The sequence below is a fragment of the Ornithorhynchus anatinus genome, chromosome 3 (genome assembly GCF_004115215.2).
Source record: "Ornithorhynchus anatinus isolate Pmale09 chromosome 3, mOrnAna1.pri.v4, whole genome shotgun sequence".
Taxonomy (NCBI): Eukaryota; Metazoa; Chordata; class Mammalia; order Monotremata; family Ornithorhynchidae; genus Ornithorhynchus; species Ornithorhynchus anatinus.
This window is the reverse complement of record NC_041730.1, coordinates 48414745-48442593: the sequence shown is the minus strand read 5'-3', so window position 1 is coordinate 48442593 and position 27849 is coordinate 48414745. Positions and strand designations below refer to the sequence as shown.

Genomic DNA, 27849 nt, shown 5'->3' with positions numbered 1-27849 from the left:
GATTAAGACCGTGAGCCCCAAGGGGGGGGGGGACAACGTGATTACCCCAGTGCTTAGAAATAGCGAGCACTTAACAAATGCCATCATTCTTATTACCATCAATCACCATCGACCGGCCACATTGGGCTCATCGCCGCCTCGGCCCTTTAATCCCCCGCCAAGTGACTGACTTCATACGGTGGAAGCTACGGTGGCCTCTGCTTCCCCCGGTGGGGCCTTCCGCCCTGCCCGGCTCACTTGGGGACGACGGGAGGGAGACCCTGCCCTCCTCCTCTAGAGATTTCTAGGTCCTTTATCCCATGGGATAGAGGGACTCCCGCAAGGGGATGGATCGGGGTGGGAGGCGGGCAACGGCTCAGACTATACAATAGGGCGAAGACCCGATTCGGTCGCCGGGACGCCCCGACAATCACTCGGCAACCCAGGACACCCCGAAAGAAGTTGCCCACAGAAGTTGGTGACAACCAAACTTTATTACCTGACGTTGGCAGATCTTTACAGCCTACTACCGCGAGAACTCTTCCCTTTCTGAGCTCATAAATCACGCGTCCGCCTACTCGCGACAGGGCGGCAGGATCACGTCGTAAAAAAAAACCCCTCCACCGATATCTTTACTGGTGTCGCCCAAAGGGAGACGTTCTCTGGGTAGCAGCAGAAGGTACAGGTAAAACTGCAGAACACGGGGAACGTTTCTTTCGGTGGGAGTAACTTTGACCGCGGTCTATTTTCAGAACGGCCCAACTACCAAGCTCCTCCTCCCTCAGCTTGGTCAGACTGAGCGGCCACGGCTAGCGGCTTCCCCGTGGAAGAACGGGGGGACCCGGGCTCCGATTTCACCCCACCGACTCGGGTGGCGGGGGCGAGCGTCGGCTTTAGCCTCTCTCGCAGCTCTAGGCGTGGACCTACCCGGTAGGATCTGGCAACCCCCGGCCCCGTACGCCTCTCTTGGGGCTCGGTATTGTACAACCCGATAGAAAACAACATTTTAGGAAAAACTTCACGACAGTTCCACAAGGGTTTCGGCCCCGCCTTCGCGTATTTGAAGAAGAAGAAGAAAAAAAAAACAGGTTTCCCTTCAGAGGCGGAGCTTATTTACAAAACTTAAGAAAATCCGAACGGCCGCAGCCGCTACCTAATCGCTGTCATCCGATCCACGTTCCGACCCCCGGTCCGAGGCCTCGTTGTGGGACCCCTCCGGCTCGGACTCGTTGCCCGAGGCCTCGTTCTCGGACTCCCGGTCCGACTCGGCGCTGCGGGACGCCGGGGGGGATCCGTTCTCCGAGCCCCCGGAGCGGCTTCTCCCCGACTGCACGGACTCGTTGTCCGACTGGTCCGAGCCCGAAGGCCCCCTCTTTCCGGCCGAGCCGTCGCTGTCCGAGTCCTCGTCCGAGGGCCGGGCGCCGGCCCCCCGGGGGCTGCCCGTTTCGCTGCCGGACTTGTTCCGGTTCTCGTCCGAGTCGCTCTCTGACATGATGCTCTTCTGGTGCGGCTGCTCGCCCTCGTCCGAGTCGCTGTTGCTGTTCCTGGCGTTCCTGGAGAACGGAAGCGGTCGGAGATCGAGCCCCCGGACGCCCCGGAGGGCTCGAGTCTCTCCACGGGGCCCTAGGTGACGCCCCGGGCTCGATCCGAAAAGGGGGTTTGAGGAGGGAGGACGGGGAGGAGGAGGAGGACTGCCGGAAAGGACGGAGCAACCCGGGAGCCTCTTGGAAAATCTGCAGTCGGACCCACTCCCCTGGCGGGCTCCAGGTTGGATTTCCAGGTTGCAGGATCAACTGCGGGGCCCGAAACCCGATCCTCGTGGGCCGGGCGTCTTCTAGGGCCCCGTGGCCCAGTACTCTGCACCCGGGACACACCCGGACGATGCTGGTGATGCCTAACGAGTCTCGCTAAGAAAGGAACCTGCACTAACAGGGACCCCCCCACCAAGAGGATGGGCCCCGCTAGCCTTTCGATCCGGGAGGCTTCCTTTAGAGCCCTGAGCCAGGAGGTGCTCCAAAACAGAGCTGGGAAAGGACCTAATGACCTGGGCAAGGAGATGCCTGCAATCTCTCACCTCCCGGCATTCTCTCCCCCTGTGTCCTGGGAGGGGACGAGACAGGGAATGAGAGGTGGGGAAACGGAGAGGGCAGGGTAGAGGGAGGAAGAGGCAGAGAGGCCTCCCCCCGCACCGCAGACAAGAGGCACCAGGTGGGAAGGAGGGGCCCCGGCCCACCCCTGCCGACCCATCACCCCGACGTCGGGCTCTCAGCGGGACGATTTTTAGAAAGGGAAATACTTGCCCTTCATCGGCAATCTTGAGTTTATCCTCATCCGAAGAATCATCGCTTGACGAGATGATGGCTTTGGACTTTATTTTTCCTTTCATGGAAGGAGGCAGACGTTCTGGCTTGGGCTAAGCAGAAGAACCGCAAAGAGACCGATACGTGACTCGGCCAACGGACGGTCCCTTAAGCTCAGCGACAGGTGAGCGACCCCGAGGCCTGGCAGGCATCCCGGGGCAGAATCCTTCTAAGGGGATGGCTCCGGGCTGGGAAACTTCTCTCCTTAAGGAGGAGCAGCGTGGCCTAGTTGCGGGAGTACAGGCCCGGGAGTTGGGGGCCCTGGGTTCTAATCCCGGGTCCAACACATCTGCTGTGGGATACCGGGCAGATGGCTTAACCTCTCTGGGCTTCGGTGGCCTCTCTGTAAAGCGGGGATGAAATCACCATTCTACCCCGCTTCAGACCAGGCGCCCCACGTGGGGCAGGGACAGCGGCCTGCCCTGACTGTCCTGTTTCCTCCCCAGCGCTCGGTGCGGGGCCCGACCCGTGGAACGCGCTTAACGACTACTACGATCATCACTTACGGCCTTTTTCTTCTCTGCCCGAGGCGGGCGGCGTTTCTTCGGTCTGGGCCCGTTTTCGTTCTCGTCCTCGTCGGACCCCTCGTCACCCTTCGGAGGCCTGAAACAGCAAACGCGGCGTCGGCACGGAGAAGCCGCCGGCGCACGGCGGCGACCTTCTGGTCTTCCGCCCCGGAGCCGTCTCCAGCACCGCTCCAAACCTACCCTGGCCCTCTCTTCCAGCCAGCACGGACCAAGAAAAGCCTAAGAATCGAGGACTGGAGGACTAGGAAGGGCGCCTGATGGCTTCCGTGGATACGGAAGTCTGAGGAAGCAGATGATTGGGCTGAAACTGACTCCCACGGTTGCTATTCCCCGAGAAACGGGATGGGTGAGGTGGAGACGGGGAGTCCCAGCAGGCTAAACTTGGTTTCCCCGAAGTTTAGGTCTGAGGGGCTCCAGCCTTTTCCTTTCCCGGCCACTTTTACTATTATACTCGTCAACACGGGCTGGTGTGGAACATTTCAATGGCACCTTCTTCCCCTCGGCCGTGGCCTAGCTCGGGCTGAGGAGAGGGTCACATGCCCAGGGGCAACTGAACGTTATAGAGTGGGCCAGAGGTGGCAGATTTTGCCCTCGGTGCCTCTTTTGACTTCCAGGGCCCTGCCCAACAAAACTTAAATCTGGTGCTGCCCAGCTCCTGGCTGACCCTGGAGCAAGGATTCATTCGTACTTATTAAGCGCTTACTGTGGGCAGAAGCCAGCTTCTACCCGGGCAAGAGGTAGCCTGAGCCTCAACCGTCATCCTAGCCACTATGAATGCAGCTGGAAGCCCAGCGGCGAGCCGAGCCTCGAGGGCGGTAAACATCACCTCCTGGGAGAGGAGGGCAACGGGTGGCCAATCTGCTTCTTCAGAAAAATGCCCCTTTTAAGATGCACATGAGAGGGAGAGAGAAAGATAGAATGCGCGTGTTGTGCACAGGCTTCATCTGAGTTTCTCTTTCGGCTGATGCTTCTTCCAGATTTCACTGGACTCCTCCAAGATGGTAGCTCAGTACTAGGTTTACCTGGCTCCGTCCACGGTTAGCCCCCGGTGAACCTGTTTTGGGAATGTTGCCGGGGACTCCAGCAGGTGCTCTGGAGAGGGCTGGACGGTCCGGGAGAGGTTTCCATCTGGAGAACCTGGACTAAGAACAGTGGGATCTACACCATTCCCTGGGTCCTCCCTTCCGGCTAGCTGAGCATATAGGTGGGTTTCCCTCAGCCTTCCGGCACAACCTCGGCGAGGAGAGGTGCCGGGGGCTGCCTCCGAATCCAAAAAAATCCCCGGCAGAGAGACAGCCCAAAGGAAGCCATCTTGCCATCACAACTGAACCGCCACGGGGTGAACTTCTGGACAAAGGCGCGCATCTTCAACTCGACATTACCTCCTCCTCTTTTTCTTCTTCCGCTCACCCTCTTCCTCATCCCCTTCCTGTTCGCTGCCGCTGCCCTTCCTCCTCTTCTTCTTTTTGGACACGGGCATGTCGTCGTCGGTGTCGTCATTGACGAATTCATCAAACTCCCCTCCCTTCTTGGAGCGCTAGAGGGGAAAAGACGGTGAATTATTATTGGCAAAGGGGAGGCAGAGAAGCCCGTTTCTATTTGAGACGTCATCGAAGGGCAAATCAACCACATGGACCTGGAACACCCTGGGCTGAAAACACTGGGTCAGAGGAGGACAGGTTGGAGGGAAAGGACTGCGTTAATTCAATGGGGGGTTTGGGGGGGGACAAGCAAGCAGACTCAAAGGGAGTTAAAGGATGAGCTTTCCCCCAACGCTGTGCCAACAGCGACTCTCTGCTCTCAGGTAGCCAGAACGGAGTCTGCCCCTGGTAGCTGGCAAGGATCGTATGTCTCGGCGCGCTGGGCTCCAGAGCACCAACGAGGCCCGTACCCGTCCACCGCCGCCACCTCTCTTCTTCTCCTTCGACCCTTCGGTTTCTCCGGTGAACATCAGGATGTTCTTGGTCTTCTCCACGTACTGAGCTCGCTGTTCCAGAAGTTTCTTCTGCTCTTCCTTTTCTCGGAGACGCTTCTCTTCCTAAAAATGGAAACGGAGACCACCCAGTATTACTGTACTCGGGTTTACTTAGCAGTCGTTCGGGAAGGTAAAATGAAAGTTCACCTTAGCTTGCTTAAGCTCCGCCGAGCGCACACGAGGCTACTCGCTCCTGTCACCACGACGTGACCATTCAGACACGAATGTAACGTGTACACCCAGAGGACTGGACGTGGGCATGCATCATTCAACTGGTCACAAAAATTACGGATAAACACCTGCTCTTTGAGTAGTTTCTGCCGAAGCAACTCCTTTTCTTGTTCTTGTTTGGCCCGCAGCTCCCTCTCTTCTTCATCCTGCTTGCGTGCCCGAGCCACGTGGTACTGAGCCTGACTCAGCAGGTCGGAGCACTGCCTAAAACACGTCAGGAGAGTTTCTGAGAATGGCGTTCATCGCCCTGAAACCCATCGTCAAACTACCACCACGAATTAATTTGACACCTTCGAAAGAATTTGGGGTTCGGTATTAAAAGGCCAAGGGAAGTAAATGGAGGGCTATGATCGGATGTCCTCGGGTGAACGTTGGGTTAGTCGATAAGGAGTGAGAAGACAGTTTCTCTAGTTTCATTAAGGCGAAGGGAACGGGCCTGGGAGTGTCAGGAGATTTGGGTTGATGGCCGAGTGACCTTGGGTAAGTCGTTTCTCTTCCCCGGCCCTCAGTTTCATCTGTTCAATGAGAACTACGCACTTCACTTTCCTACTCAGGCCGGGAGCCCCATGGCGGGTAGGGGCTGTTCATTTCTCCGTCGGTACACGGAGTACAAGGCGATCCCCGGCTCAGGTGGACAGCATTTGATTTCGGACACCGAGTCAGAGAGTCACAAGGTAAATCCAATACCCGAAGGAACGGACTGATAGGAAAATTCAGTTCCAGAAATGATGTCGTGTTTGGGCAAAACAGACAGGAGGATTACCTGGCTTCTGTGGCAGCGAGGGCCAAATCGAATCTCATTTTGTCTCCCACTTTACTTAAGTAGCTGAAGTATCTAGTTGGGGGGAGAAAAAGCAGAAGACTGAAACATTCAGTTCTCAGACAGCCTCGTGAATCTTAAAGTTGAATAACCGAAGTCTTCTTTAACGCCCAGAGAGAGCACTCCAGGTTTCCAGCCCGCTCTTCCCAGGACCAACCCAAGAGCTGTGCAGCCTCAATCAATCGATGTTATTCACAGAGTGTTCACTGTGTGCCGAGCACAGTACTAAGTGGTGAGATGTGCTCCCTGCCAAGAAAAAGCTTCCAATCCAATGGGACAGGCGCTAAATTCCAGGGAGGCCGTAAGCTCGATGGGGGCAGGGAACATGTCCACCGACTGTTGTCAGGAATCGGCGGAGAAAAAGGGCCATGGAGGTGGGCATCGAAAGGGCTTAATCAGTACGGATGCGAGGGCTAGCCGTAGATCCAGAACTAGCCGTAGATCCAGGCGGCAGGATGCCTCCGGCCCGGCCCCGAGGGAACGAAGTCTAGAACAACCTTTCCAACTCCGGGAAGGCTAGAGTGGTCTCTAATCGAGGACTGTTTGCCTCCCTTTCTTCCGCTTCTATTGGGTGCTCCCAAATGGCCAGTTGGGTGCTCAAAAAATACTACCGACAGACTGGAGCGAGGAGAAAAAGTCCTCACGGGGAAGGCTGATTATTCTTATTGATGATTTTCTCAGAGTTTATAATGGTAGTACAACAGACTGACTGGGGATTCCTCTCTCCCACTGCCCTCTAAAAGATGGAGAGGGGGTCCCAAAATGTCATCCGCCGCATCCTCTGCCCAGGATTTGAGCACTGGTAACGGTAGCTGCCCTTCCTATTGCTGGTGAATGCTTTTTGCCCTTGTGAAGAAATGGAAGCCTTTATTATCAGAAAGGGACAAAGGCCACGGCGGGGGCTGGGCCTTCGTCGACGTTTGATTCCCTGAAACCGGACTTTGTGTTTTACTGGACTTTTTTTTATTTTCTGATTTTTCAAACTGTACACATCCACTCACGCAAATAGAGACAAACAGGCGAAGCGCCTAATGCTCAAGGATACACACACAGAGAGGCCAACTTGCACTCATCCACTCATCTGACGGATCCAATCAAGTTCTCCTAGGATGGGGTGTAGGGTTCCAGGCTTGGTGGGAGTGGGAAGAACCCAGCCAAGAGAAGGTCCCCTAATGCCCTCTCTCGGTGCTGCCGGGACAACTCATTCTTTTCCAGCTCGGCCGGAGCTGGAAACCTGGGCTTGGGGCTGGGAGAAGCCGGGCGGAAGCCGCAGGCCTGTCACTTTCAGGAATTTTGTCCACTCTGGTCAGTTTGGGGGGCTCGGCAAAGAATACCATCTAATAATCTGCAGCCATTTATGCAATTTTAGTCTCTGTTTTGGGTCCCTAAAATCAAAAACATGGATAAAAGCTATGAAAAAAGCAGTCCTCTTTTAGTCGCAACGCCTACAAAAATCCAAAAGACTCAGCAGCAAAGGAAAAATTCATACTGCTCCAATTCAAGAAGAACTTGCTTGCTAGTAGGTGGAAAGTAAAACATCAAATTCGAATCCAATTCTACGCCTTTGAGAGCCTCAGAAACATTAGGCCTGATTTTTTTCCTTTTAGTTTTCACCGCCTAGAGGTGAGGAAAGGGTACAAAAGGAACAACGGGGCTCAAATTCTATTTTTAAAAAGCCATCTGTACTAAGTTTAAAGAGCTTCAGAACACAAACGTCATGGCCAGAGGGACCTTTCCGAGGCCCTCCGGACCGGCCCTTAGCTCTGCGTGGAAATTATTCTCTCCTTAATCTTGGGGGACGGAGACTCCATAACCTGTCTTGGCAACTGGTGTTCACGTCCCCAATGACCGGGAAGTCCTTTCTTATGTCCCGCTGAAAGCGCACCTGCTCTAACTCCATCCCACTCTCTCTTGTGCAAACCTCAGTAGGCTCCAAGACCATCCGGTGGCGTTATCCACCACCCGGGCCAGTTTCCGGGCTCTGCTCTGCCTCCTTGCCTCCGGGGTCCACAACCCCAATTCCTTCAGGCTTCCACGGTAATTAAGACTGCGAGCCTCACGTGGGACGGGGACCGCGTCCAACCCGATCATCCCCTAACCACTCCGGTGCTTAGGACGGTAAGTGCTTAACAAATACCACCATTATATTATCCTAAGGCCTACCCATTCTTATCACGTCTTTCTATACCCTCTTGCCATCCTGTCCCAAGTGGCCCTGGGACTCGGGATGCTGATCCTGCCCTGCATCCCCTTAGCTTTTTAAACTTACTACGAGCTCTGCATCCAACTACCGGTTCTGTTCTGCCATATTTACGCCTCGCCAGCGCCTGCCCTCTCGACTGGGAGCTTCTTGGGGGCAGGAATTAGTTCTGCCACCTCAAGAGTACTCTCCCAGTTAGTCCAGTGTTCCGCACGCACTAAGTACTCGATAAATACCCCTGACGGGGAGTTTTTTTGTCTCGCAAGAGAACCTCTTTGATCTGGCCCCAGCCGAATTTCATCCTCTCTCCTACAAGGGCATTTCCCCAGTGTGATCAAAATCACCGTGAATTTCATTCCCATCTTCGAGCACCTCTTCTCCATGCTTTCTGGAAGCTTATTCTTCAACTGTACTCTCCCACCTGCTTAGCCCAGTGGCCTGGCCGTAGCGTCACGAATGCTACCGACTGATCGAGCGAGGGGAGGGAGGGGTGTTCTCAGCCGCCTTCCGAGACGCCCCCGGGGAGGAAGCGCGATCTCAAGAGCCGTCTCCCCGACCGCCGTCCGTACCTGTGGGCCAGCTCCAGCTCCTTCACAGCATTCAGCACCTCCTTCAGATTGCTCTTCTCGTCTTTCAGAACCGACGTGGCTAGCCTCTGCAGTACCAGGGCCACGTTAAACATGAGGACGGTGTCACTGGGGGCCACGTGTCTAGCCTGTTAACAGAAGGTGCGCGTTCATTACCCTGACCGGATCACATAAGGGAAACTTATTGGCCAGGACTACTTTCTCCAGGCCAAACTGCCCGTTTTGGGAAGCGCGGACCTGCACGGTTCAAAAAGAAAAAAAAAAAATTAAAAAAGGAAAGGAAGAAGAGGAGGGCTTGAGCTCTCTCCCGGAACAGGCCACGAAAATGAAATTGTCATAAAATGAACTGTTTTCTTTTTACCTTTAGCAAGGTCTGCTTGCATTCCTGTAACTTGCCGCATTTGAAAAGGGCCCGGGCCAAGTACAGGACCACCTCGGTGTTCTGATGTTTATAGAACTTGCGAAGACAGTTCTCATACTGAAAAAGTATACGAAAGAGAAAGTCACTAAACAACTTAATCACGTCTCTAACATCACCACAAGGTCTCTATCTTCTCTATCGCACTGTACTCTCCCAGGAGTTTAATAGAGTACCGTGTATGGACTCTCTGAACCGGCTTAAAGGCCATTCAGTTTCATCACGAAGCAGCAAGGGTTAGTGAAAAGAACATGGACCTGGGAGTCTGAGGACCCGAGCTCCACCACTCGTCTGCCGTGCAGCCTTAGGCAAGTCACTTAACTTCTCTGGGCCTCAGTTTCCTCGTTTGTAGATGCAGATTGAATGGGGACTCGATCCTGGACTATCGTCCTCCCTCACTTAGACTCGGAGCCTCACGTAGAATCTTGTATCTACCCCGGTGCTTAGTACGGCGCTCGGCACGTAGTTAAGCACTTAACAGATACTACTGCTGTTATCCTAGTTCCTGGTTCTTTGCGCCTCACTCCAGCCTGCATATAGGAGTTTTCCTGCTCAAAAACATTACCCTTTCGGAGCCTAATTTCTCCATCTTTTAGCTGTTCTTGAAACACACCTTTTGAACGCCTCGACTGACCATTCCAAAGGAAGTCCACAGAGCTTACAGACCTTTCAACCCACAATTATACCTAGTAAAATACTCTCCGAGAAGCTCCCCCTTCCTAAGGCCAAGGCTGCTGCCATCTGAGCCACGCTCTGAGCACACCGACAACCCTGTCGGTGTTTCCCCGACAGAGCTGCCCGGGGCCCGGGATGCCAAGAAGAGGGTGTCCAGGAAGCCCCGTCTGCCTTTGCCGCTCGTATTGCCGCCAGGCCCGTTGGTAACGAACAGCAGGCCGGATAATTTGGGGGGGCAGTAGGGAGGAAGAGAAAAGGGGCGCAGACAGCTCTGGGGGACAGTCCAAAAGGAGCAGAGGTTGCTTCAGGAGTAGGAACGAGAAAAGGGCAGGGTCAGAATCAAGGCCAAGACAGTGGCTACGGTTGATCAAAATGGACCCGAAGAGCGTCAACGCCACCCTTCCGCTTCATTTCCACTCCCTTCCGACCCCGCTCTCGCTATTCCCAATGCCTTCAGTGTGCCCCCCATCCCCTCCAGCTCCTGTCCTTCTCGTCCTGGCTCCTGCCCGATCCCTTCTCCCGCTGCCTCTCTCAGCTGTTCCCGCCCGTCAGCACACGCAATTGTTCTCATTTCTCGCTCGGGCAGGCCCGACCCCTCCTGTCTCTCCGGAACCCGCCTCCTCCTTCCCCCTGCTCCTCTCCCACGCGCCCTGGCAGCTGGGGCGACCAAGCCCTGGGCCCTTTCGGACACTCAAAGGCCGAATGAATAAAGGGTGCGATAGAGGAACGTTGCTGGTTCCCCCCTCCCCTCCTCCGCCTTTCAGTTTTCTTCAGGGGCGTCAGCCATCGGGCACCGCCTGAGCCTCCCCTTCCCCATCTAGAATCGGTTACTCGACTGCTCTACGGCAGCACGGCTCAGCCCCAGCAAGAGCAAGGAGGTGTGTGAGTGTGGGCCCCGGCCCGCAGGAAGACGAAGGAATAACTTAAAAAAACAAAAAAAGGAAATGTTTTAAATAAGGGGAGGGAGGGCGGAACTGGCTCAGAAAGCGATTGCGCATTAGCAACTGGAATGAAGATGTTCTCTCGGGAGTCACCGACGGCTCCGATTTTCCGTTATAATCACTTCTGCCATGATCCTTCTTTTCATTATTCCAGTTGGCTAGAACTCGATGGAAGGACAGGGGAGCACAGACACCGCAAGGTAGCTAAGAACTGATTCAAGCGGGGTGGGGTTCTCCCAAGAATGCTATTTCAAGCAGCGCCAGGACGTGTGGAAATCTCCTATCAGTCCTTCTTCGCCCATCTTGCAAACGGAACCAATTGCTGCTTCGTCCGATTCGGTTTACTTGCAATTCATTTTAAGCAGCACAGTTTAGAGCTCCGTGAGATGCTAATGGCCACTGATGCATGAAAGAGAAACAAGTACACCTGTTCTCCCGCCGGGGGTGGGGGAGGGAAGCAGAGAGGATTCATTTTCAGTAAAACTGCATTAAGGAAACCTGCCATTTTAGTAGCCGGCAGAAGCGGCAGTGAAGCCTCACGGAAAGAGCACGGGCCTGGTAGTCAGCACCCCACAGCACTTTTGTATTTATCCTTCTCTCGTATACGCTTCCTGCAGGCAGGGAATGTGTCTGCCAGCTCTGCTGTATTGTATACTCTTCCACGTGCTCAGTACAGTGCTCTGCACATACTAAGTGCTCAATAAAGACCACTGATGATGATATCTGTAATTTAATATCTGTCTCCCCCTCTAGACCGCTTGTTGGGTGACCCTGGACAAGTCACTTCATTTCTCTGTGCCTCAATTCTCCCTCCTACTTAGATGGTGAGCTCCATGCGGGCCAGGGACTGTGTACGACCTAATTCACCTGTGTCCACCCCAGCGCTTAGAACAGCATTTGACACACAGTAAGCGCTTAACAAATACCGTAACCCCCACGGGCCCATGATGCCCTGAATATGCACACAACCAATTCTGTGCAAGGCTCCGTCCGGACAGATGCCTGTCGTCAAACGGACGTTCCTAATTCTGCCATTGTCTTCTCGCTTCCCTCATTTCCCACTTTAACCGTCCTCGACCCAACGCGATTTTTAGGTAACGGGGCGGGGGGTTGGCGACGACTGTGTCGCAGGAGAAACGCTTATGCTGCTAGGACGACCGAAGAGCAGAGACGTTACCATCTGGACCGCGCTAATATACTGCTTCTGCTCCACATAGATATGCGCCAGGTTCAGCCACACGTCGCTGATGTCAGCCGTGGCCTCTCTGACTTGAGCAAACACATCCCGAGCCTCCCGAAAATATCCTTTGTGAGCCAGCACGGCACCTGAAGGAGAGGAGAAATGCACAACGTGAACCTCTAGGTTTCGGGGTTCGACGGCCGTTCCGGAAGGAGACGCAGACTGTACTCTGAAATGGAGGGGAGGGATCGATGGCCCCTAGCGTAGGCAATCTCCGGCCTTTGTGGGAAAATGGGACGCCGCTGCTAATGCTAAGCAGAGTGAAGCGGAAGAGCGAAACCGAGAGCATGCAGAAAAGGGCCCCCAATTCCGGGAACCCCAGCAAAGACGACTCCGATGTTTACCGATGCCATTGGCTGCATACAGATTCTTTGGATCGTTTCTGAGCACTTGCTTGTAGATGGCCAGGGCCCGATCTTGATGCCGCTTTTCCTGCAGAGGGAAACACCACCGGATCGCTACTGAATGACTTTAATGCGTCTGACACCTCAGCGAAGACAACTGTCACCTTTCTGCATCCGCCGGCCACTCCACCCTCGGTCCCACCGCAATTACGTACGTATCCCTCGAGAGGGAACACTTCTGCTAACCCTGATGTATTGCGTACTCTCCCACGCGTTCAGTACAGTGCTCTGCACATAGTAAGCACTCGAACACCGCTGACGACGATATCTGTAATTTATTTTAATATCTGTCTCCCCCTCTAGACCGCAAGCTCCTGTTCCACTGTACTCTCCCAGGTGCTTAGCCCGGGGCTCTGGGCTCTCCCCAGGACTCGGCACAGTGCTCTGCCCACAGTAAGCACTCAATATATAACTGCTGATTGACCAATTACCTTCTCTCGATCCCTAGTGGGCTGATGTAGAGTTTGAAGCCAGACATTTCCGAGGGCTAGCATGGAATAGGTGTCGTTCTGAGTGGACGGCTGCTTCAGTATTCTCTCGAATTTCTTCTGGCCCGGACCCCATTCTTGTTTAGCCAAATGAAGGTTACCAATCAAAGACCAGGCGTCGGGGTGATCCTGAAAAAAATGGACATTCCTCACTGAAGAGAGACCTGCAGGGAAAGGGGCTAAAGAGAGCAAGGGCAGAGAGACGCACAGATCCACCAAATCGGTTTCTCAATTACCTCCCCAATCGTGGCTTGAAGCTTTAATTTTCCCAGCCCAAAGACCTGAGATGACCCACCTGATTAATCTGAAGGGCTTCTTTAAACCAATCCGAAGCCTCGTAAAAGTTTCCTTTATCTCGAGCCATGGCTCCCAGGCGCAGATAACCTGAAAGCGCATGTCGGAATTAATCATGTCGCACTTGAAACCTTTTTAAGCCCTTTCCCAGGGCGTGCAAGTCTAAGAATCTCACGTGTCAGCACACGCCAGAACATCAATTCACCTTTCCCAGAGTTCCTCCAAAAAACAATTGTTATCAAACGGACAGTTCTCAGATTTTTCCAGGAAACAACATCTTCCCTGAAGGCATTCTAGCCAAAGCACGGAGTGAAAACACATGTTCTGACAGAATCTAGTGTATATTTATATTTTATATTCTTCGAGTCATATTCTACAACTAATTCCCACACTAATACAAGTGACGGCCAAACACACGATTTTTTTAAGTCTACAAAGGTGCTTCCCCCCCAGCCCATCGAACAGCTTAAAACGCTTACAGTCGACATAATTAGGGTGTTCTCGTAAAATATTCTTATACAGCTTTTCTGCTTCGTGGAATTCACACATAGCCTCGTAGAGTCGGGCCAGATTGTACGATGTGGTAACAGAGATAGCATTATAGTAATGCTCATCATGTTCGGCTTCCGCTTTCGCTCGATCCAGCGATGCCAGAAAATATTTCTGTCAACACAAGGAAATGGCAGAGAGGTGACGTTTCCAGAAGGTCACCAAGACTAAAACTACCCCGGGACCCAAACCTAACATTTCTGGGAGTGCGCGGGCGGAGGGGAGCAGAACGGACAGGATCCCCCGGCTCTCTTACCTTGGCCTCCCCGAGGTTCCCGAGCCGGAAGTGGAGGGCGCCCACATTATTCAGGATCTCCGGCGGGACGTCGGCCTGCACCTTCTCTTGAAGGATGCGGGTTGCCGTTCCATAGGCCGAGAGAGCGCCCTGGGCGGTGGTGGGGATAAATCGGGGGGTGGAGGGAGACAGAGAGATCAGCAAGCCCTCGCGCGGCTTCCGGAGAGCTGCTCAACCGCTGCTGAGCACCGGATACCTACCTGGATGTCTGTCTGCTCCAGGATTTGGGCCAGTTCAATCCAGGCCTCGACGTCGTCGGGGTACTGCTCAGTGACTTTCTTCAAGTGGCCCTGGAAGAGGTAAGACACCACGTGTCAAAGCGGTTTGGATCTATAAACTGGAGAGGTCTATAAACTGGAGAGGCACACGTCACCAGGAGATGTGGCATCCCAGGCTGCGTAAAGCAGAGCGCTCCCCCGACCAGCCACCGATCAAGCCGACGACACCAGTCTCAGTCCACCCGTACCAGTAACGCGACCGCTCCCGGCCTTAACGGAGGTGAAGACCGCGGCGGGGATGCGAGCGGTTCGGAGCCAGTGAACGTACCTTGGCGATGTCCCGTTTGTCTTGATCTTCCGAAGCGGCGTACAGGGAACCGAGAATCTTCATGGTCTCGTAATTGTTCGGATAGGCTTTCAGAACTTTCTCGAAGCACTGAGACGCATTCTCCTTGTCTCCTCGGTAAATGTACATTTGGCCCAAACCGAAGAACGGCAGCACAAAGGAAGACGAAGCAAACTGTGTGGCCTGATAGTAGTACTGGAAAGCTTGGTCATAGTCCTCCTGAAAGGCACAGAAAAGCAGGAGATGACGACTCGGCTCAACTCGCTGGGTTGAGTCACTCAGAACAGTCGTAAGCTGCTAAAAAAAGGCTCGGGAAGGTTTGCTTACCTGTACGTGGAAAGATCTGGCTAGCTGATAGCAGCTCTCTGCCTGCATAGCTTCTACTTCCGTGTTGTGGAAAGCGTGGAGGGCCAAATGCTGGACTTTACTGTAATCCTACGTAACGAAGAACGCAAACTCATTTTAGAAAGAACGCGCACACTCCCGACCATCTAGCTATCTATTCCGATACTAGTGATGCCTGTCGACTTGTTCTGTTTCGTTGTCCGTCTCCCTCTCCTAGACCGCGAGCCCGCTGTAGGGTAGGGATCGTCTCTCTCCGTTGCCGAACTGTACTTTCCAAGCGCTTAGGACGGCGTTCTGCACGCAGTCAGCGCTCAATAAATAGGACCCAATTAAAGAGTGAATGAATCAACTAAAGCCTTGCTCCAACTGTGGTGCTAAGTCGATAGTGATGCAAGGCCTATACTGAAAGGGGGCCCTTTGGCCAAAGCGGGGCCACGAGCCATCTAGCCAAGCTCACGGAGACTCAGCCTTATGTCTCCTTACGGTCAAAGTGGCAGATTTTTTTCCTCAGCTAACTTAATACATCCCACTGTCCTTTGGCCAACTTTAAATTATTATTCATTGCTTCCACTAGCGGCAGCATTTGCTGAGTGAATGCAATGTTCTTGTACAGAATATTAAAGGACAGATTCCCTGACCACAAGGAGCTGACACTCTAAAGAGAATCTTCCCTTTTTAAAGACCTATTTTTGGTTGGAGTTAAGGAAAACCACACAGTCCCACTTATGGCTTTGCTCGGCTCTGGGTGCTTTAAATTTGAAATTTTACGCATCATGCTTGCTTGGGAGTTTGACACTTCCTTCAGTGTACCAGTCTTAAAAACCTCCCCAGAAGCGGAACCAATTCCTGCTCTGAAATAGGCGAAATCAAGACTAGGCGGAGAAGGATCTGTCTACCTTTTTGAAGAAGAAGTGATTTGCCAAGTGATTCAACACCATGGGGTTGCTGGGGTCGATCGTGTATGCTCGGGAAAGAAGTTGAACGCCATTTTTGATGGAATCCGCCTGAACGAAACAGTTACCAGTTGATGAGCCGGAAGGTAAGAGTCAGTAACGCTAGCTTCTAAAAGGAATTCTTTTTGGAGTACCAGGATATGAGGTTTCGCCACGTCTAGCCCAGGTGGGGTCGAATAGCCATGGCTTACCAAGCTTTTGAACAAATTCAATGGAAACCACCTTTGGCAAATAAAAGTTCTGTTTCCCTACATACACCTTTTGAGAACCGGCTCCCAACTAAAACCTCTCGTGTTAGTTTAGGGGCATACAAAATATTCACCAAAAATTCCGGAAAGTATTTATAAAAGCCCAGTGAAGAAGTAAACCGTAAAAGCATTTTCCGTTACAATGCGTTTAACTGACTTTTTAACCCCTAATAGGGCTCCTTTCAATTTTCTTTATGGTATACCGATATTAGTTACGGCTCTATTTTCAAAAGCTAGAATATTTTAAGAAGTCCTACATTTCAGAACGCACTTTCAAAACACAAATCACTCTTTAAGCGACTTTATTATTTCTTTTAATGTATCTGTTAAGTGCTCACTATGTCCCAGACACTGCCAGGTGCTGGGGATGGCACAAGCTAATTCGGCTGGACACGGTTCGTGTTCCACGTGGGGCTGACGGTCTCAATCCCCATTTCAGAGAGGCCCAGAGAGGTGAAGTGACTTGCCCCAGGTCGCACAGCATACAAGTGGGGAAGCTGGGATCAGAAGACCCGCGTCCTCCTGACTCCCATGCCCAAATTCTAACCACTACGCCTGCTACGTCTCACATCTCTCCATGGAAAAACATCTGAAATATTTTCCTGGCTCCCACACCTGATTCCCACCTGCGGACCCTCTCCCAGCCCGCCGTCCGGTGCTCGGCGCCCAGGAAGCACTTAACCCTCTTCTTCCCATTATTACGTACCTCTTTGTTATTGAGTTCCAAGACAGCCAACCCCACCAAGGCCCCCACACACTTAGAATTGAGCTCCAGAGCCCTGCTGAATGCCAGGCGAGCTTTCTCCAGTTTGTTCAGCTTCACAAAACAATGGCCCATGCCCAACCGGACTTCGGCTAGAAAGAAAAATTTCTGACTCATTTCGGTCCTGAGGCTGAAAAGCCGTACTTCACACTTCCCAGCATTATGACCCCCAAATCACCACCCCTTTAGAAAAGCTCCGGGCTAACGGAAGCAAATTTCGGGCAGGACAAATGGGCAACGGCCTTCATTTAAATTTTTAAGTGCTTAACGGCGCGTGACTTTTCCCCGCCGGATGTTGAGGTGGCTTTTGCGTTTTTTAGGAACATCACGGGGACACCCCGAAACCCAATCTAAAGGGATGCAGCAGAGCTGCTGAATGCTGGAAGCAGATGCGAGAGGCAATCAGTCCATCGGTGGTATTGACGGACCCCTCCTGAGTAGACAGATTACGATCCCTGCCCTTAAAAGCTTACAATACAGCAGGGGGAAGACGGATATTAAAATAAATTACAGGCAAGGGAGGCAACAGAGTATAAGGATATGGACACCACTGCTTTGGGAGGAGGGGGGAGGGGAGCTGGGTTCACACCAAAGTGTTTAGAGGATACGGAATTAAGCGCATAATAGATCACACCCAAAGGAGGGAGACTTTAACGGGAGGCTACGGCTTCTTGGAGGAGGATATGACTTCACAAGGGCTCTGAAGACGGGGAGAGTGAAGGTCTGAAGGGTAACAGACGGGATGGAAGTTTCAGAGAGGAAGGACGGATGAGCTAGGGGGTGGACGGCGAGAGTGAGGAGAACGAAGCACGGTGAGTAGGCTGGTGTTAGAGGAGGGAAATGTGCGGGCTGAGTTGGAGTGGGAGAGGTGTGAGGCGAGGCAGGGGACAGACGGAGCAGGGAGCCTTAAAGCTTCTCCTTGATGGACAGCTATTGGATGGGCAGCCACAGGAGGTGTGTGAACTTAGTTCCCAAATGAAAACCTGGCTCCACTAGAAAGCCGGAAACACAAAGAAGGGTCCGGAATCTCAAACTATCTTTTTCAGAAACAGACGGTAAAAGTAACAGCATTGAATTAAATGCTCAGTTGCAGTACCATTTGGGTGACATTTTGCCCCCAACATTGTAAGCTCGTAGGCAGGGAATGTGTCTACCAACTCTGTTGCACTGTTTTCTCTCAAGTGCTTAGTACAGGCAGCGCTCAAAAAATACGACGGATGGACTGAGTCTTCCCCTAGAGCCACAGAGTTAAGAGACAGTCCAAACGTCCTGTGGCAGACCGTGCCTTCGGCCCGAACCAACCGGAATGACAAGAGACTCGAATCTCTTCTTCCACCTTACCTGGACAACCCGGGTTGGTGCGCAGGGCTTTTTTGTAGTACGCAAGGGCTCCTCTGTAATCTTTCTTGTTGAATGAAATACACGCTTTACCTGTCACAACATAAAAAGGGCTGTGAAGTTGTTTGGCACTGCCTGGTGAAATCCATACTGCAAGCTCCCTGAAAACAGCTCCTGGCAAAACTGTTGGTGGCCTGTCATTCGATTAAATCGCATCACTACTTTTAATGCAGACCCGCTGGCGTGCGGCAATGGGCACAGGAAGAGATTTTATCAATCAGACGTGGTCGCGATGCATTTGCTTCTGAATTTTTCGGATTTCTCACTCAAACTGTAAGCAGGACGGACTTATTATTATTATTATTTGGATTTACCTTTAAAATGAAAATGTGAATCCGTTTGGAGGACTGTCCGAAGGGTCACCATTTCTTCACTGGGCTGACGGACTGGGGAATCTATTGCCCAAAACTTATCACGTGCCTAATGGACCACTAATTTCAAAAGCGGAAAATAATTCTAGGCAAGGTACTGCCTCAAAGCAACTCTACAACTGTCATTAACCCAAGAGACATCCTCAGAGGACTTTTCAAGCCTACGCTTTCCAAAGCCCAAAGACAAACTCTCTCTCCTCTCTGGTCAGACCCAGTTCCTTTCCACTAAAGACAGTCACGGTCCTCAAACGGCTGCCGAAGGTTCCTTACCAAGAAGGGCTGGAATATTATTTGGAGACTGGTTGAGTACAAAGTGAAACTGCGCATCGGCCTGGTCCATTTTGTCCCCTTCCAACAGACAGAAGCATGCTCTTCCCAGCAAATGGTTCTGAAAAAGAGGAAGTCGCCTCCTCAAAGACGGTCCTCTAGTGAGGGCTATGCACATTAGGTTATTTTGGTGAAGGAATAAAGCATTAGAGAGAAAGCCACACAAAGGAATGCCCTGCAATCATCCTCCATTTTACCTCGCAGGTAGTTGTTCCCTTCTGCCTCAGAATGAGTGCCACAAAATTCAAGTCGTTTACATTGGCTGCATACTTAATGGAACTGAATTAAGTTGCTTAATTCACTATGGCAATCATCACTTTGTTAGCAGTACGCCTGTAGACGACAGACTGAAGAAATTCTAGCTGCCTGATTTGCTGATACGCAACCACTGACAGGGACCAGTCTGGGGTAATACGTTAACTGTGGAAATTAACAAACCCTTTGGACGCTTTTCCCTTTGGGGATTACTTAAAAGACACTGAAATGCCCTAAACTCTCGGCAAAACGCCCATGCCACATAACCTATAAACAGATGTGTGAATACAGCAGCTGGTAAGAGGGGGTAATTCTTTTTTTTTTTTTACCTGATCGTACATAATAATTTTGTCTGCCATAGTGTACAGCAGGGTTGCTTGTGTGATGAGCTCCTTCTTGTTGTCTTTATTCTTTTCCTTCCGGGCCTGCTGGACATAGTACGCGGCCAAAGTGTCTAAGCAAGTCATCTGGTCTTTTTCGTGGTCTCTGTAATCCAGGTTGCCATCTATACGTGCAGCTTCCAATAGCTTCACGAAATCCTCCGTTTTCCCTTGTTTGTAATATTCCAGCTGGACAACAAAAGGTCAAATTAGGCGTGCTGCATTTACCTTCGGTACCGTTCTGCCTCCTGGCGACGTAGCCGGATTTGGTTTAAATAGATCACTGAACTCTCAAACTCAAAAACGCCGTCTTCAAGATGCTTTCAAGAATCAAACGCGGGCTATCTCCACACTCCGCTGTTGATGACGATGTTACACGTTTAGCGATGATGACGGGGATGGTATTTGGGAAGCGCTTACTACCGTTCTAAGTGCCGGGGTAGACACAAACTCACCAGGTTGTCCCACTTGGGGCTCACGGCCTTCATCCCCATTTTACAGAGGAGGGAACTGAGGCCCGGGGAAGTGAAGCGACTTGCCCCAAGTCACCCAGCTGATAAGTGGCGGAGCTGGGATTAGAATCCACGACCTCTGACTCCCCAGCCCGGGCTCTTGCCACTTAGCCACGCCAAGCACCGGACAGGATGGGGGTAGATACAAGATAACAGGACAGTATAGAATCCCTATCCCACATTCCACGTCTCTGAGGTGGTTTGAGATTGAGCTTGCGTATGTTACCAAGATGTTTCTTCTGTCCTTCCCGACTGCAGCCGGCCTACTCAGCTCACCATAGGGTAGCTGCTTAAATACCCTGCTGCCATCCGTTCTCCTTACGTCAGTTGTCTCTGCAGCCTCGCTGTGAGCTCCCAGACTGCCGTTTCAAATCCCGGCTGGCCGCTAAGAAGTAGCTAGGGCATATGGATAAAGCTGACGAACCTGCGCTGGAAATTAAATACCCTGGGAAGCAGCGTGGCCTAGTGGATAGAGCACAGGCCTGGGAGTCAGAGAGTCACGGGTTCTAGTCCCGACTCCTCCACGTGCGTCTGCTGGGTGACCCTGGGCAAGTCACTTCACTTCTCCTTGCCTCAGTCCCCTCACCTGTAAAAGGGGGATTAAGAGTGTGAGCCCTCTGTGGGACAGGGACCGTGTGAGTGGCCTGTGTAGTCGTAATTGTATCTATTGTCTATTGTGTGCAAGGCCTGGGAAAGAGAAGACGGGTGGAAGTGAGAGACGGCCCCCCTCGGTGGGGATCAGTGCATGGACGAATGTCCTGTTCCCGTTCCTGTCAGGGAAGGGGAAGGTGGACTGAAGATGGACTTCACGAAGAGACCGAAACCAGACGTGAAAAAGCTTCACCTATGAGTCCAGGACGCTGGGAGGAGTTCTGCCTGCCGGAGAGCTAAGGGTCATCGGAGAGCCACTTCTTCCGCGGGGCTCAGAGGCCCTCCCCGTGAACTCTGGTCTATTGAAAGGATCATGACCTTTCATCTCCAGGTGTGGAGGTACAGCGGGGGTCCAAGTCTGGTGCGTTCAGGGGGACAGTGAGACGCAAACCAAAGCCTGAAGCCAAGGAAGCCTGAATTCAGGGTCCTGCCATGAAGACTGGTTTTTTTTTATGGTATTTCTTAAGTGTGCCGGGCACTCTACTAAGCATCCAGGTGGATGCAAACTCATGGGGTTGGACACAGCCCACGTGGGGCTCACCGTCTTCATTTCCAACCTGCAGATGAGGTAAGTGAGGCAAGGAGAAATTGGGTGACTTGCCCATGGTCACACAGCAGACAAGTGGCGGAGCCGGGATTAAAACACTGGTGAGTAAGGAACCAGCCGGGGAATAAACGAGGTTGGATAAAACTGGACTCGTTACGTAACTGAGGCACCTTCAGCTCTTCCTGGGACCAGCAAACTTTTCAGGGCAGCAAAATCTGCTTATTAGCTGCCCCGACCCAGGTCTTTTGATGGAGTCAGAGGCTCTCCTAAGGTCTACAGGCCTTGTGGAAAGGCCTTGGACTCTTTTGCGCTTCGTCTAAAATGCACAAGATGTTCAAGAAAGACACAGTTGAGTAACAGAGGCTGGCAAAGATGGGTGATACCAGGAAAATCCGTTAACTGTTTTAAAAAGCATTAAAAGCTCACATTTCAGCCAGGTAATAAACAGATAACTGAAATTAACGCTCTGCCTAAATGAGACTCTTTCTACATTCTCACTGCGGCGAATTCAGGTCCGAGTCTTGGAACGGAGCAGAGCTTCGATTGAAAATAACTCTGGCCCAGAAATAAACGTCCTAGAATCCGAGCTGTTCTAGCACGGCCAGTACCAAAACTCTGAGTTCTCTACTTATAAACCGGCAGCTTGAAAAAGATGTCCAAGGGAGCAAAGGTGTCTGTGATCTTCAAATAAGGGCAAAGAAATAAAGGAGGCTTCCAAACTCAAGTCAGAGGCAGGTATGCTGAAGTGTAAAGTTACTGGACTAAATCGAGACCTGTGTCTGCTCTATTGATCAATCGTGGCCGATTTACAGATTTAATTTTTACGATCGGTTAACCCGGTACAGGCAGGCACCGATGGGTGACCACAGTTGATTTCTGTACAAACGTAAGGAATTGGGGAGCAGGGTGGCCTAGTGGAAAGGGAGTCAGAGGACCAAGGGCTTGCTGTGTGACCCTGGGCAAGTCACTCAACTTCTCAGTTCCTCGGTTCTCCTGCCTACTTACACTGTGAGCTCCATGAGGAACAGGGATTGAGTCCAATCTATTTCACCGGTATCAACCCCAGTATTCAGAAGAGTGTCTGATATATAGCAAGTGCCTAATGAATGTCTTTTTTTTTTTTAAGTGCTGTAAAATAGTGATTAAATACCTGTTTGCCCTCCCCTTTAGAATGTGAGCCCCATGTGGGACCGGGACTGTGCCCAACCTGATAAACTATCCCGGAGCTTAGAACCGTGCTTGACACATAGTAAGCGCTAAATAGATACCACCAGAATCATGATAATAATATGTAAAAACTGTCTCGTTCCAGGTCATCGCCGAGCAAGGACCGGCAACGAGACGGGCCCCGGGATGACCGGAGAGGTGGGCTGACCGGAGATGACCGGGGGGGGGGGGGGGAGAAGGGAGCTTGGACACGTGAGAAGAGCGGCGGGGAAGAGAAGAGTCTGGCAACTGAAAGAACACGGGCAGAAGGTCCGACAAGGAACGGTAACAAGAAGAAGGGCGGGGAAAATACAAAGACACTTGGATGTTGCTGGGGCAGTATTACTTGTTTTCATTAGCCTCAAACATAAATATAAGGTCTGTTTCTCTATAGAGGCCACAAAATAGTCTTTAACAGCTTCAAAATCAACACCGATGCAGTACTCGGCTCCTCTGGGTGCTGGAAGAAATTAGTTTATGGATTATGATGTGGATAAAAACCATTTTATACATAAATTTTTACCCCTTTGTAACTTTTCCCCGATCAGCAATTAGCACACGCTTAGGCTAGTCTAAGGATCAACCTTCGATTAAAAAAAACAGCCACTCTCCTTATGACATACTGAAAGACTGTAGGTAGGGGAGAACAAACATACAGGATGTCTCTCGATGTTTTTGGCCAGAAAAAGAAGGGCATTTACTAAACGAATACTAACCGCTAAAGCAATCCAAATGTGCAGTTGAGTGTGTTCCTGCTTCAGAATACTTATAACTTCATCTCCCTCCGGTAACTGATCGAAGTCAAGTTCGATGACCTAGAAGACAAAATTTCACGTTACCCCTTTTCACAAGTCACGTGTCATTTTTCACAGATAGTTTGATTGAAGTACAAGGTGTATTTATTTAAGCGCATTGAATTCATTGGCTCTTTGAGGGCGAGCATCGTGTTCACTGATTGGACGCTCCCCAATGCCTAATACCTCCTAAGTGCCCCCAAAACACCACCGGTTGATTAATAAACACCATCGTCATTCTCTCTGCCTTACAAGCCTTGGGTTTATCCTCGACTCATCTCTCTCACTTACCCCCCCACATATTTAGTCTGTTACCAGAATCTACTGGTATTACCGTCGGATCATCTCTAGAACCGGGCCCAAGGTTATGGGCTTTTGAAAGGTGGAGGACAGTGGTGCTGTCTGGGAAACACAGGGGAAGGACGGCGTATGGAGAGACGGAAAGATGCGGAGTTCTGTTTCGGGACATGGGACACCCACATAGAGATGCCCCGGAGGGAAGAGGAAATGTGAGACTTTCCGAAAAGGAGAGCGGTCAGGGCTGGAGAAGCCAATCTGGGAATCATCAGACTAGAGATGGTAGCCGGAGTTGGACGTGAACGTGCTCTCCGAGGGAGGGAGTGCAAGTTTCTTTAAAAACGCCCCTACTGCATTCTAGGGGAATGAAGAGTCCATGCATTTAAGTGCAAATTATAACCACACAAAGGCAGTGTTTTTAAGTCCTTCCTTGCTCCGAAACATTCTTTCAAACAGGTGTCTATTTTTCATTTGAATCTGGTGACGGGGCTTCGGGTGGAGGGGGACGATGCGGGTGGGAAGCAAGAAGGACACGGTTTGGGAAGGGCAACTCGCTTTAGAAGAATTAACAGCTTCGAAGGACTCGGTCTGGGGTCCCAACGGTCACCTGTGAGGAGGAAGGGCTAGGAGTCCGATCCCAAAAAGCTGAGGCTGTGAAAACAACTGGAAAACCATGGTTGACGACCCCAGTGACCCTGACAGGGTAAGCACCTGTGACTGTAAGCTTCTTGTGGGCAGGGACCATTTTACCAACTCTATTTTACCGTACTTTCCAGAGCACTTACTAAGAAGCGGCGTGGCCTAGCAGAGAAGCAAGATTGGCCTAGTGGAAGGAGCACGGACCTGGGAGTCGGATGACCCTGGGTTCTAATCCCGGCACGGCCACGTTTCCTGGGTGACCCCGGGCGTCGCTTAACTTCTCTGTGCCTCAGAAAAAGTTTCCTAATGCTGCCCATCCAAAATGCGTAGTGAAAGATGCGTATTAGGAGAAGAACCGCCATACACCTTAAACCCAACGGTTGCCCTAGCTGGTTATTAGCTGATCGGACACCTGATTTTCAGAGCGGGTGAGGACAAACGATGGATCCTCGGGGCAACTCTCCTTTGACAACCAAGACGAAACTAGTCAGAAACCTCAGTCGAGGGGAAACAAGCTAGCCGGACGAAAAGTCGACATCGGATAACTTCCGGAACGGATACATCCCGGGAGGAAAACAAAATGCAGCAGATACAAATGTAGCGATACACTGCATTCCACTTCTGAACACGCGGAAGTTTCCTTTGCCTCCCTAAATGTTTCAATCCTCCTGCGGGAGGAATCTGGGGTATTTACTAAGATCTAAAAACCTCCGGCCTAGAATATTTTTGCGACAAGTCCTTCATTAAAACAAAAAAAAAGGAAGAGCTGGGGGATTAAACAGCCAAAGGTTACGGGGATAATTTTGTGAAAATACGAATTGTCCGTTCCAAACGCTTACTACAGTACTCTGCACACAGTAAGTGCTCAATAAATACAAACAAATACAATATAAATAGCAATGTAAACAGAATTATAGCTATATACACATCAATATAAATAGATAGAATTATAGATATGTACAAATGCCGTGGTGGGGGGAGGTAAGGGGAGCAGAGGAAAATACAATTTGCTGGTACCCACCCCAACGCTTAGTACAGTGCCTGGCACCTAGGAAGCACTTAACATGTACCACTAACATGATGGTGGTGATGGTAATAATAACAATAATGTTGGTATTTGTTAAGGTCTTACTTTGTGCCAAGCACTGTTCTAAGCGCTGGGGTAGATACAGGGTAATCAGGTTGTCCCACATGGGGCTCCCAGTCTTCATCCCCATTTTCCAGATAAGGGAACTGAGGCCCAGAGAAGTGAAGTGACTTGCCCCCAGTCACACAGCTGACAAGTGGCGGAGCCGCGATTTGAACCCATGACCTCTGCCTCCCAAGCCCGGGCTCCTTCCACTGAGCCATGCTGCTTCCCATTTGTCAGCTGGGTGACTTTGGGCAAGTGGCTTCGCTCCTCTGGGCCTCCGTGACCTCACCTGGAAAATGGGGGTGAAGGCTGGGAGCCCCACGGGGGGCACCTCATTACCTTGTTGCATCTCTCCCAGCGCTGAGAACAGTGCTTGGCACATAGTAAGCACTTAACAAATGTCATTATTATTATGATGATGATCTTCTGCACACAGTCAGCGCTCACGAACTGCGATGGAATGAATGAGTGAGTGAGTGAGTGAATGAGTGAGTGAATGAGTAAGTGAATGAATGAGTGAATGAGTGAGTGAAGAGTAAGTGAATGAGTGAGCGAATGAATGAGTGGGTGAGTGAATGAATGAATGATGATGATAATGTTGCTATTTGTTAAGCGCTTGTTATGTGCAGAGCACTGTTCTAAGCGCTGGGGGAGATACAGGGTCATCAGGTTGTCCCCCATGAGGCTCACAGTCTTCATTCCCATTTTACAGATGAGGGAACTGAGGCCCAGAGAAGTTAAGCGACTTGCCCACAGTCACACAGCTGACGAGTGGCAGAGCCGGGAATGAATGAATGAATGAATGAGTGAGTGAATGAGTGAGTGAATCCCGGCTCCGCCGCTAGTCAGCTGTGTGACCTTGGGCAAGTCACTTAACTTCTCTGTGCCTCAGTTACCTCATCTGTCAAATGGGGATTAAAAAACTGTGAGCCCCACATGGGACAACCTGATCACCTTGTATCTCCCAGCGCTTAGAACAGTGCTTTGCACATAGTAAGTGCTTAACAAATACCACCATTTATTTATATTTTATTTATGACTAGATGAGTGAATGAGTGAGTGAATGAGCAAGTGAATGAGTGAGTGAGTGTGTGTGTGAATGAGTGAGTGTGTGAATGAGTGAGTGCGTGAATAAGTGAGTGAATGAATGAATGAGGGACTGAATGAGTGAGCAAATAAGTGAGTGAATGAATGAGTGAGTGAATGAGTGAGCGAGTGAGTGAGCGAATGAATGAGTGCGTGAGTGAATGAATGAGTGAGCAAATGAGTGAGCGAGCGAATGAATGAATGAGTGAATGAGTGAATGAATGAGTGAGTGAATGCGTGAGTGAGTGAGTGAATGCGTGAGCGAGTGAGTGAATGAGTGAGTGAATGAATGAGTGAGTGAATGAATGAATGAGCGAACGAATGAGTGAGTGAATGTATGAGCGAATGAATGAGTGAGTGAGTGAATGCGTGAGCGAGTGAATGAGTGAGTGAGCGAATGAATGAGTGAGTGAATGCGCGAGTGAGCGAGTGAATGAGTGAGCGAATGAATGAGTGAGTGAATGCGCGAGTGAGTGAGTGAATGAGTGAGTGAATGAATGAGTGAGTGAATGAATGAGCGAACGAATGAGTGAGTGAATGTATGAGCGAATGAATGAGTGAGTGAATGCGTGAGCGAGTGAGTGAGCGAATGAGTGAGCGAATGAATGCGTGAGTGAGTGAATGCGTGAGCGAGTGAGTGTACGAGTGAGTGAGCGAATGAGTGAGTGAATGCGTGAGCGGGTGAGCGAATGAGTGAGTGAATGAATGAGTGAATGAATGAGTGAGCGAATGAGTGAGCGAATGAGTGAGTGAACGAATGAGTGAGTGAATGGATGAGCGAATGAATGAGTGAATGCGTGAGTGAGTGAGTGTACGAGTGAGTGAGCGAATGAGTGAGTGAACGAATGAGTGAGTGACTGGATGAGCGAATGAATGAGTGAGTGAATGCGTGAGCGAGTGAGTGAGCGAATGAGTGAGGAATGAATGAGTGAATGAATTAACGAGTGAGCGAACCAACCCGCCCCCCCCCCCCCGCCCCGCCCCCCCCGTCCGCGCCGGGCGCCCCCTGGCGGGCAGGCGGCGCGCTGACCTCGTCAGTGTCCCGGAGGGGAATCTCGATCGATCCTCGCGACATGGTGAAGCCGGACACTTTGCCCGCTCGCCGAGGAAGTCCCGCTCCTGCCGGCCGCCTCGCAGCCCTCGCCTTCCTCCTCCTCCTCCTCCTCCTCCTGCTGCTGCTGCTCCTGCTCCTCCTCCTCGTCCTCCTCCGGGCCCGTCACCGTCAGCGCCGCCGCCCCCTCGCCTCAGCGGCGGCCCCAGCGCCGACTACTTCCGGTTGACCCCGCGCCGTGACCCGGAAGGACTTGGGGCGCCAGCCTGCCTTAGCCTCTTCGTTATACTAAAAATAACCATAATAATAATAATAATGTTGGTGTTTGTTAAGCCCTTCCTATGTGC

At 51.4% G+C, this 27849-nt stretch overlaps 1 protein-coding gene and 1 long non-coding RNA gene across 3 annotated transcripts; one reads left to right on the top strand and one right to left on the bottom strand.

Annotated features, from left to right (window-relative positions):
• Window positions 1-454: 454 nt before the first annotated feature.
• CTR9 (CTR9 homolog, Paf1/RNA polymerase II complex component) lies at window positions 455-27635 on the bottom strand. Its single transcript, XM_001506496.4, has 25 exons — window positions 27482-27635; window positions 23220-23318; window positions 19537-19776; window positions 18896-19013; window positions 18198-18287; window positions 16800-16948; window positions 15789-15896; window positions 14875-14982; window positions 14530-14766; window positions 14184-14273; window positions 13945-14073; window positions 13619-13802; window positions 13141-13229; window positions 12789-12974; window positions 12298-12385; window positions 11891-12039; window positions 9041-9157; window positions 8662-8807; window positions 5836-5907; window positions 5141-5276; window positions 4758-4904; window positions 4249-4403; window positions 2846-2942; window positions 2280-2392; window positions 455-1532 (listed from the first exon to the last, which is right to left on the bottom strand). Exons 1-25 carry the CDS (start codon window positions 27524-27526, stop codon window positions 1133-1135), a joined length of 3492 nt encoding a protein of 1163 aa, XP_001506546.1. The 5' UTR covers window positions 27527-27635; the 3' UTR covers window positions 455-1132.
• On the top strand, window positions 17554-22834 carry LOC114810139. 2 transcript variants are annotated; one of them, XR_003757866.2, is made up of 3 exons: window positions 17554-17668; window positions 21810-22032; window positions 22610-22834. It is a non-coding gene; the product is annotated as an uncharacterized LOC114810139 (long non-coding RNA). The 2 variants fall into 2 exon arrangements; XR_003757867.2 differs by lacking the exon at window positions 21810-22032.
• Window positions 27636-27849: the final 214 nt, after the last annotated feature.

Coding starts and splice junctions, on each gene's coding strand:
- CTR9 (XM_001506496.4), bottom strand. CDS start 27,526: ATGTCGCGAGGATCGATCGAGATTCCCCTCCGGGACACTGACGAG. Junction 15,897..16,799: donor TGGAACTCAATAACAAAGAG/GTACGTAATAAT, acceptor TGTTTCGTTCAG/GCGGATTCCATCAAAAATGG. Junction 12,975..13,140: donor AAGCCCTTCAGATTAATCAG/GTGGGTCATCTC, acceptor CATTTTTTTCAG/GATCACCCCGACGCCTGGTC.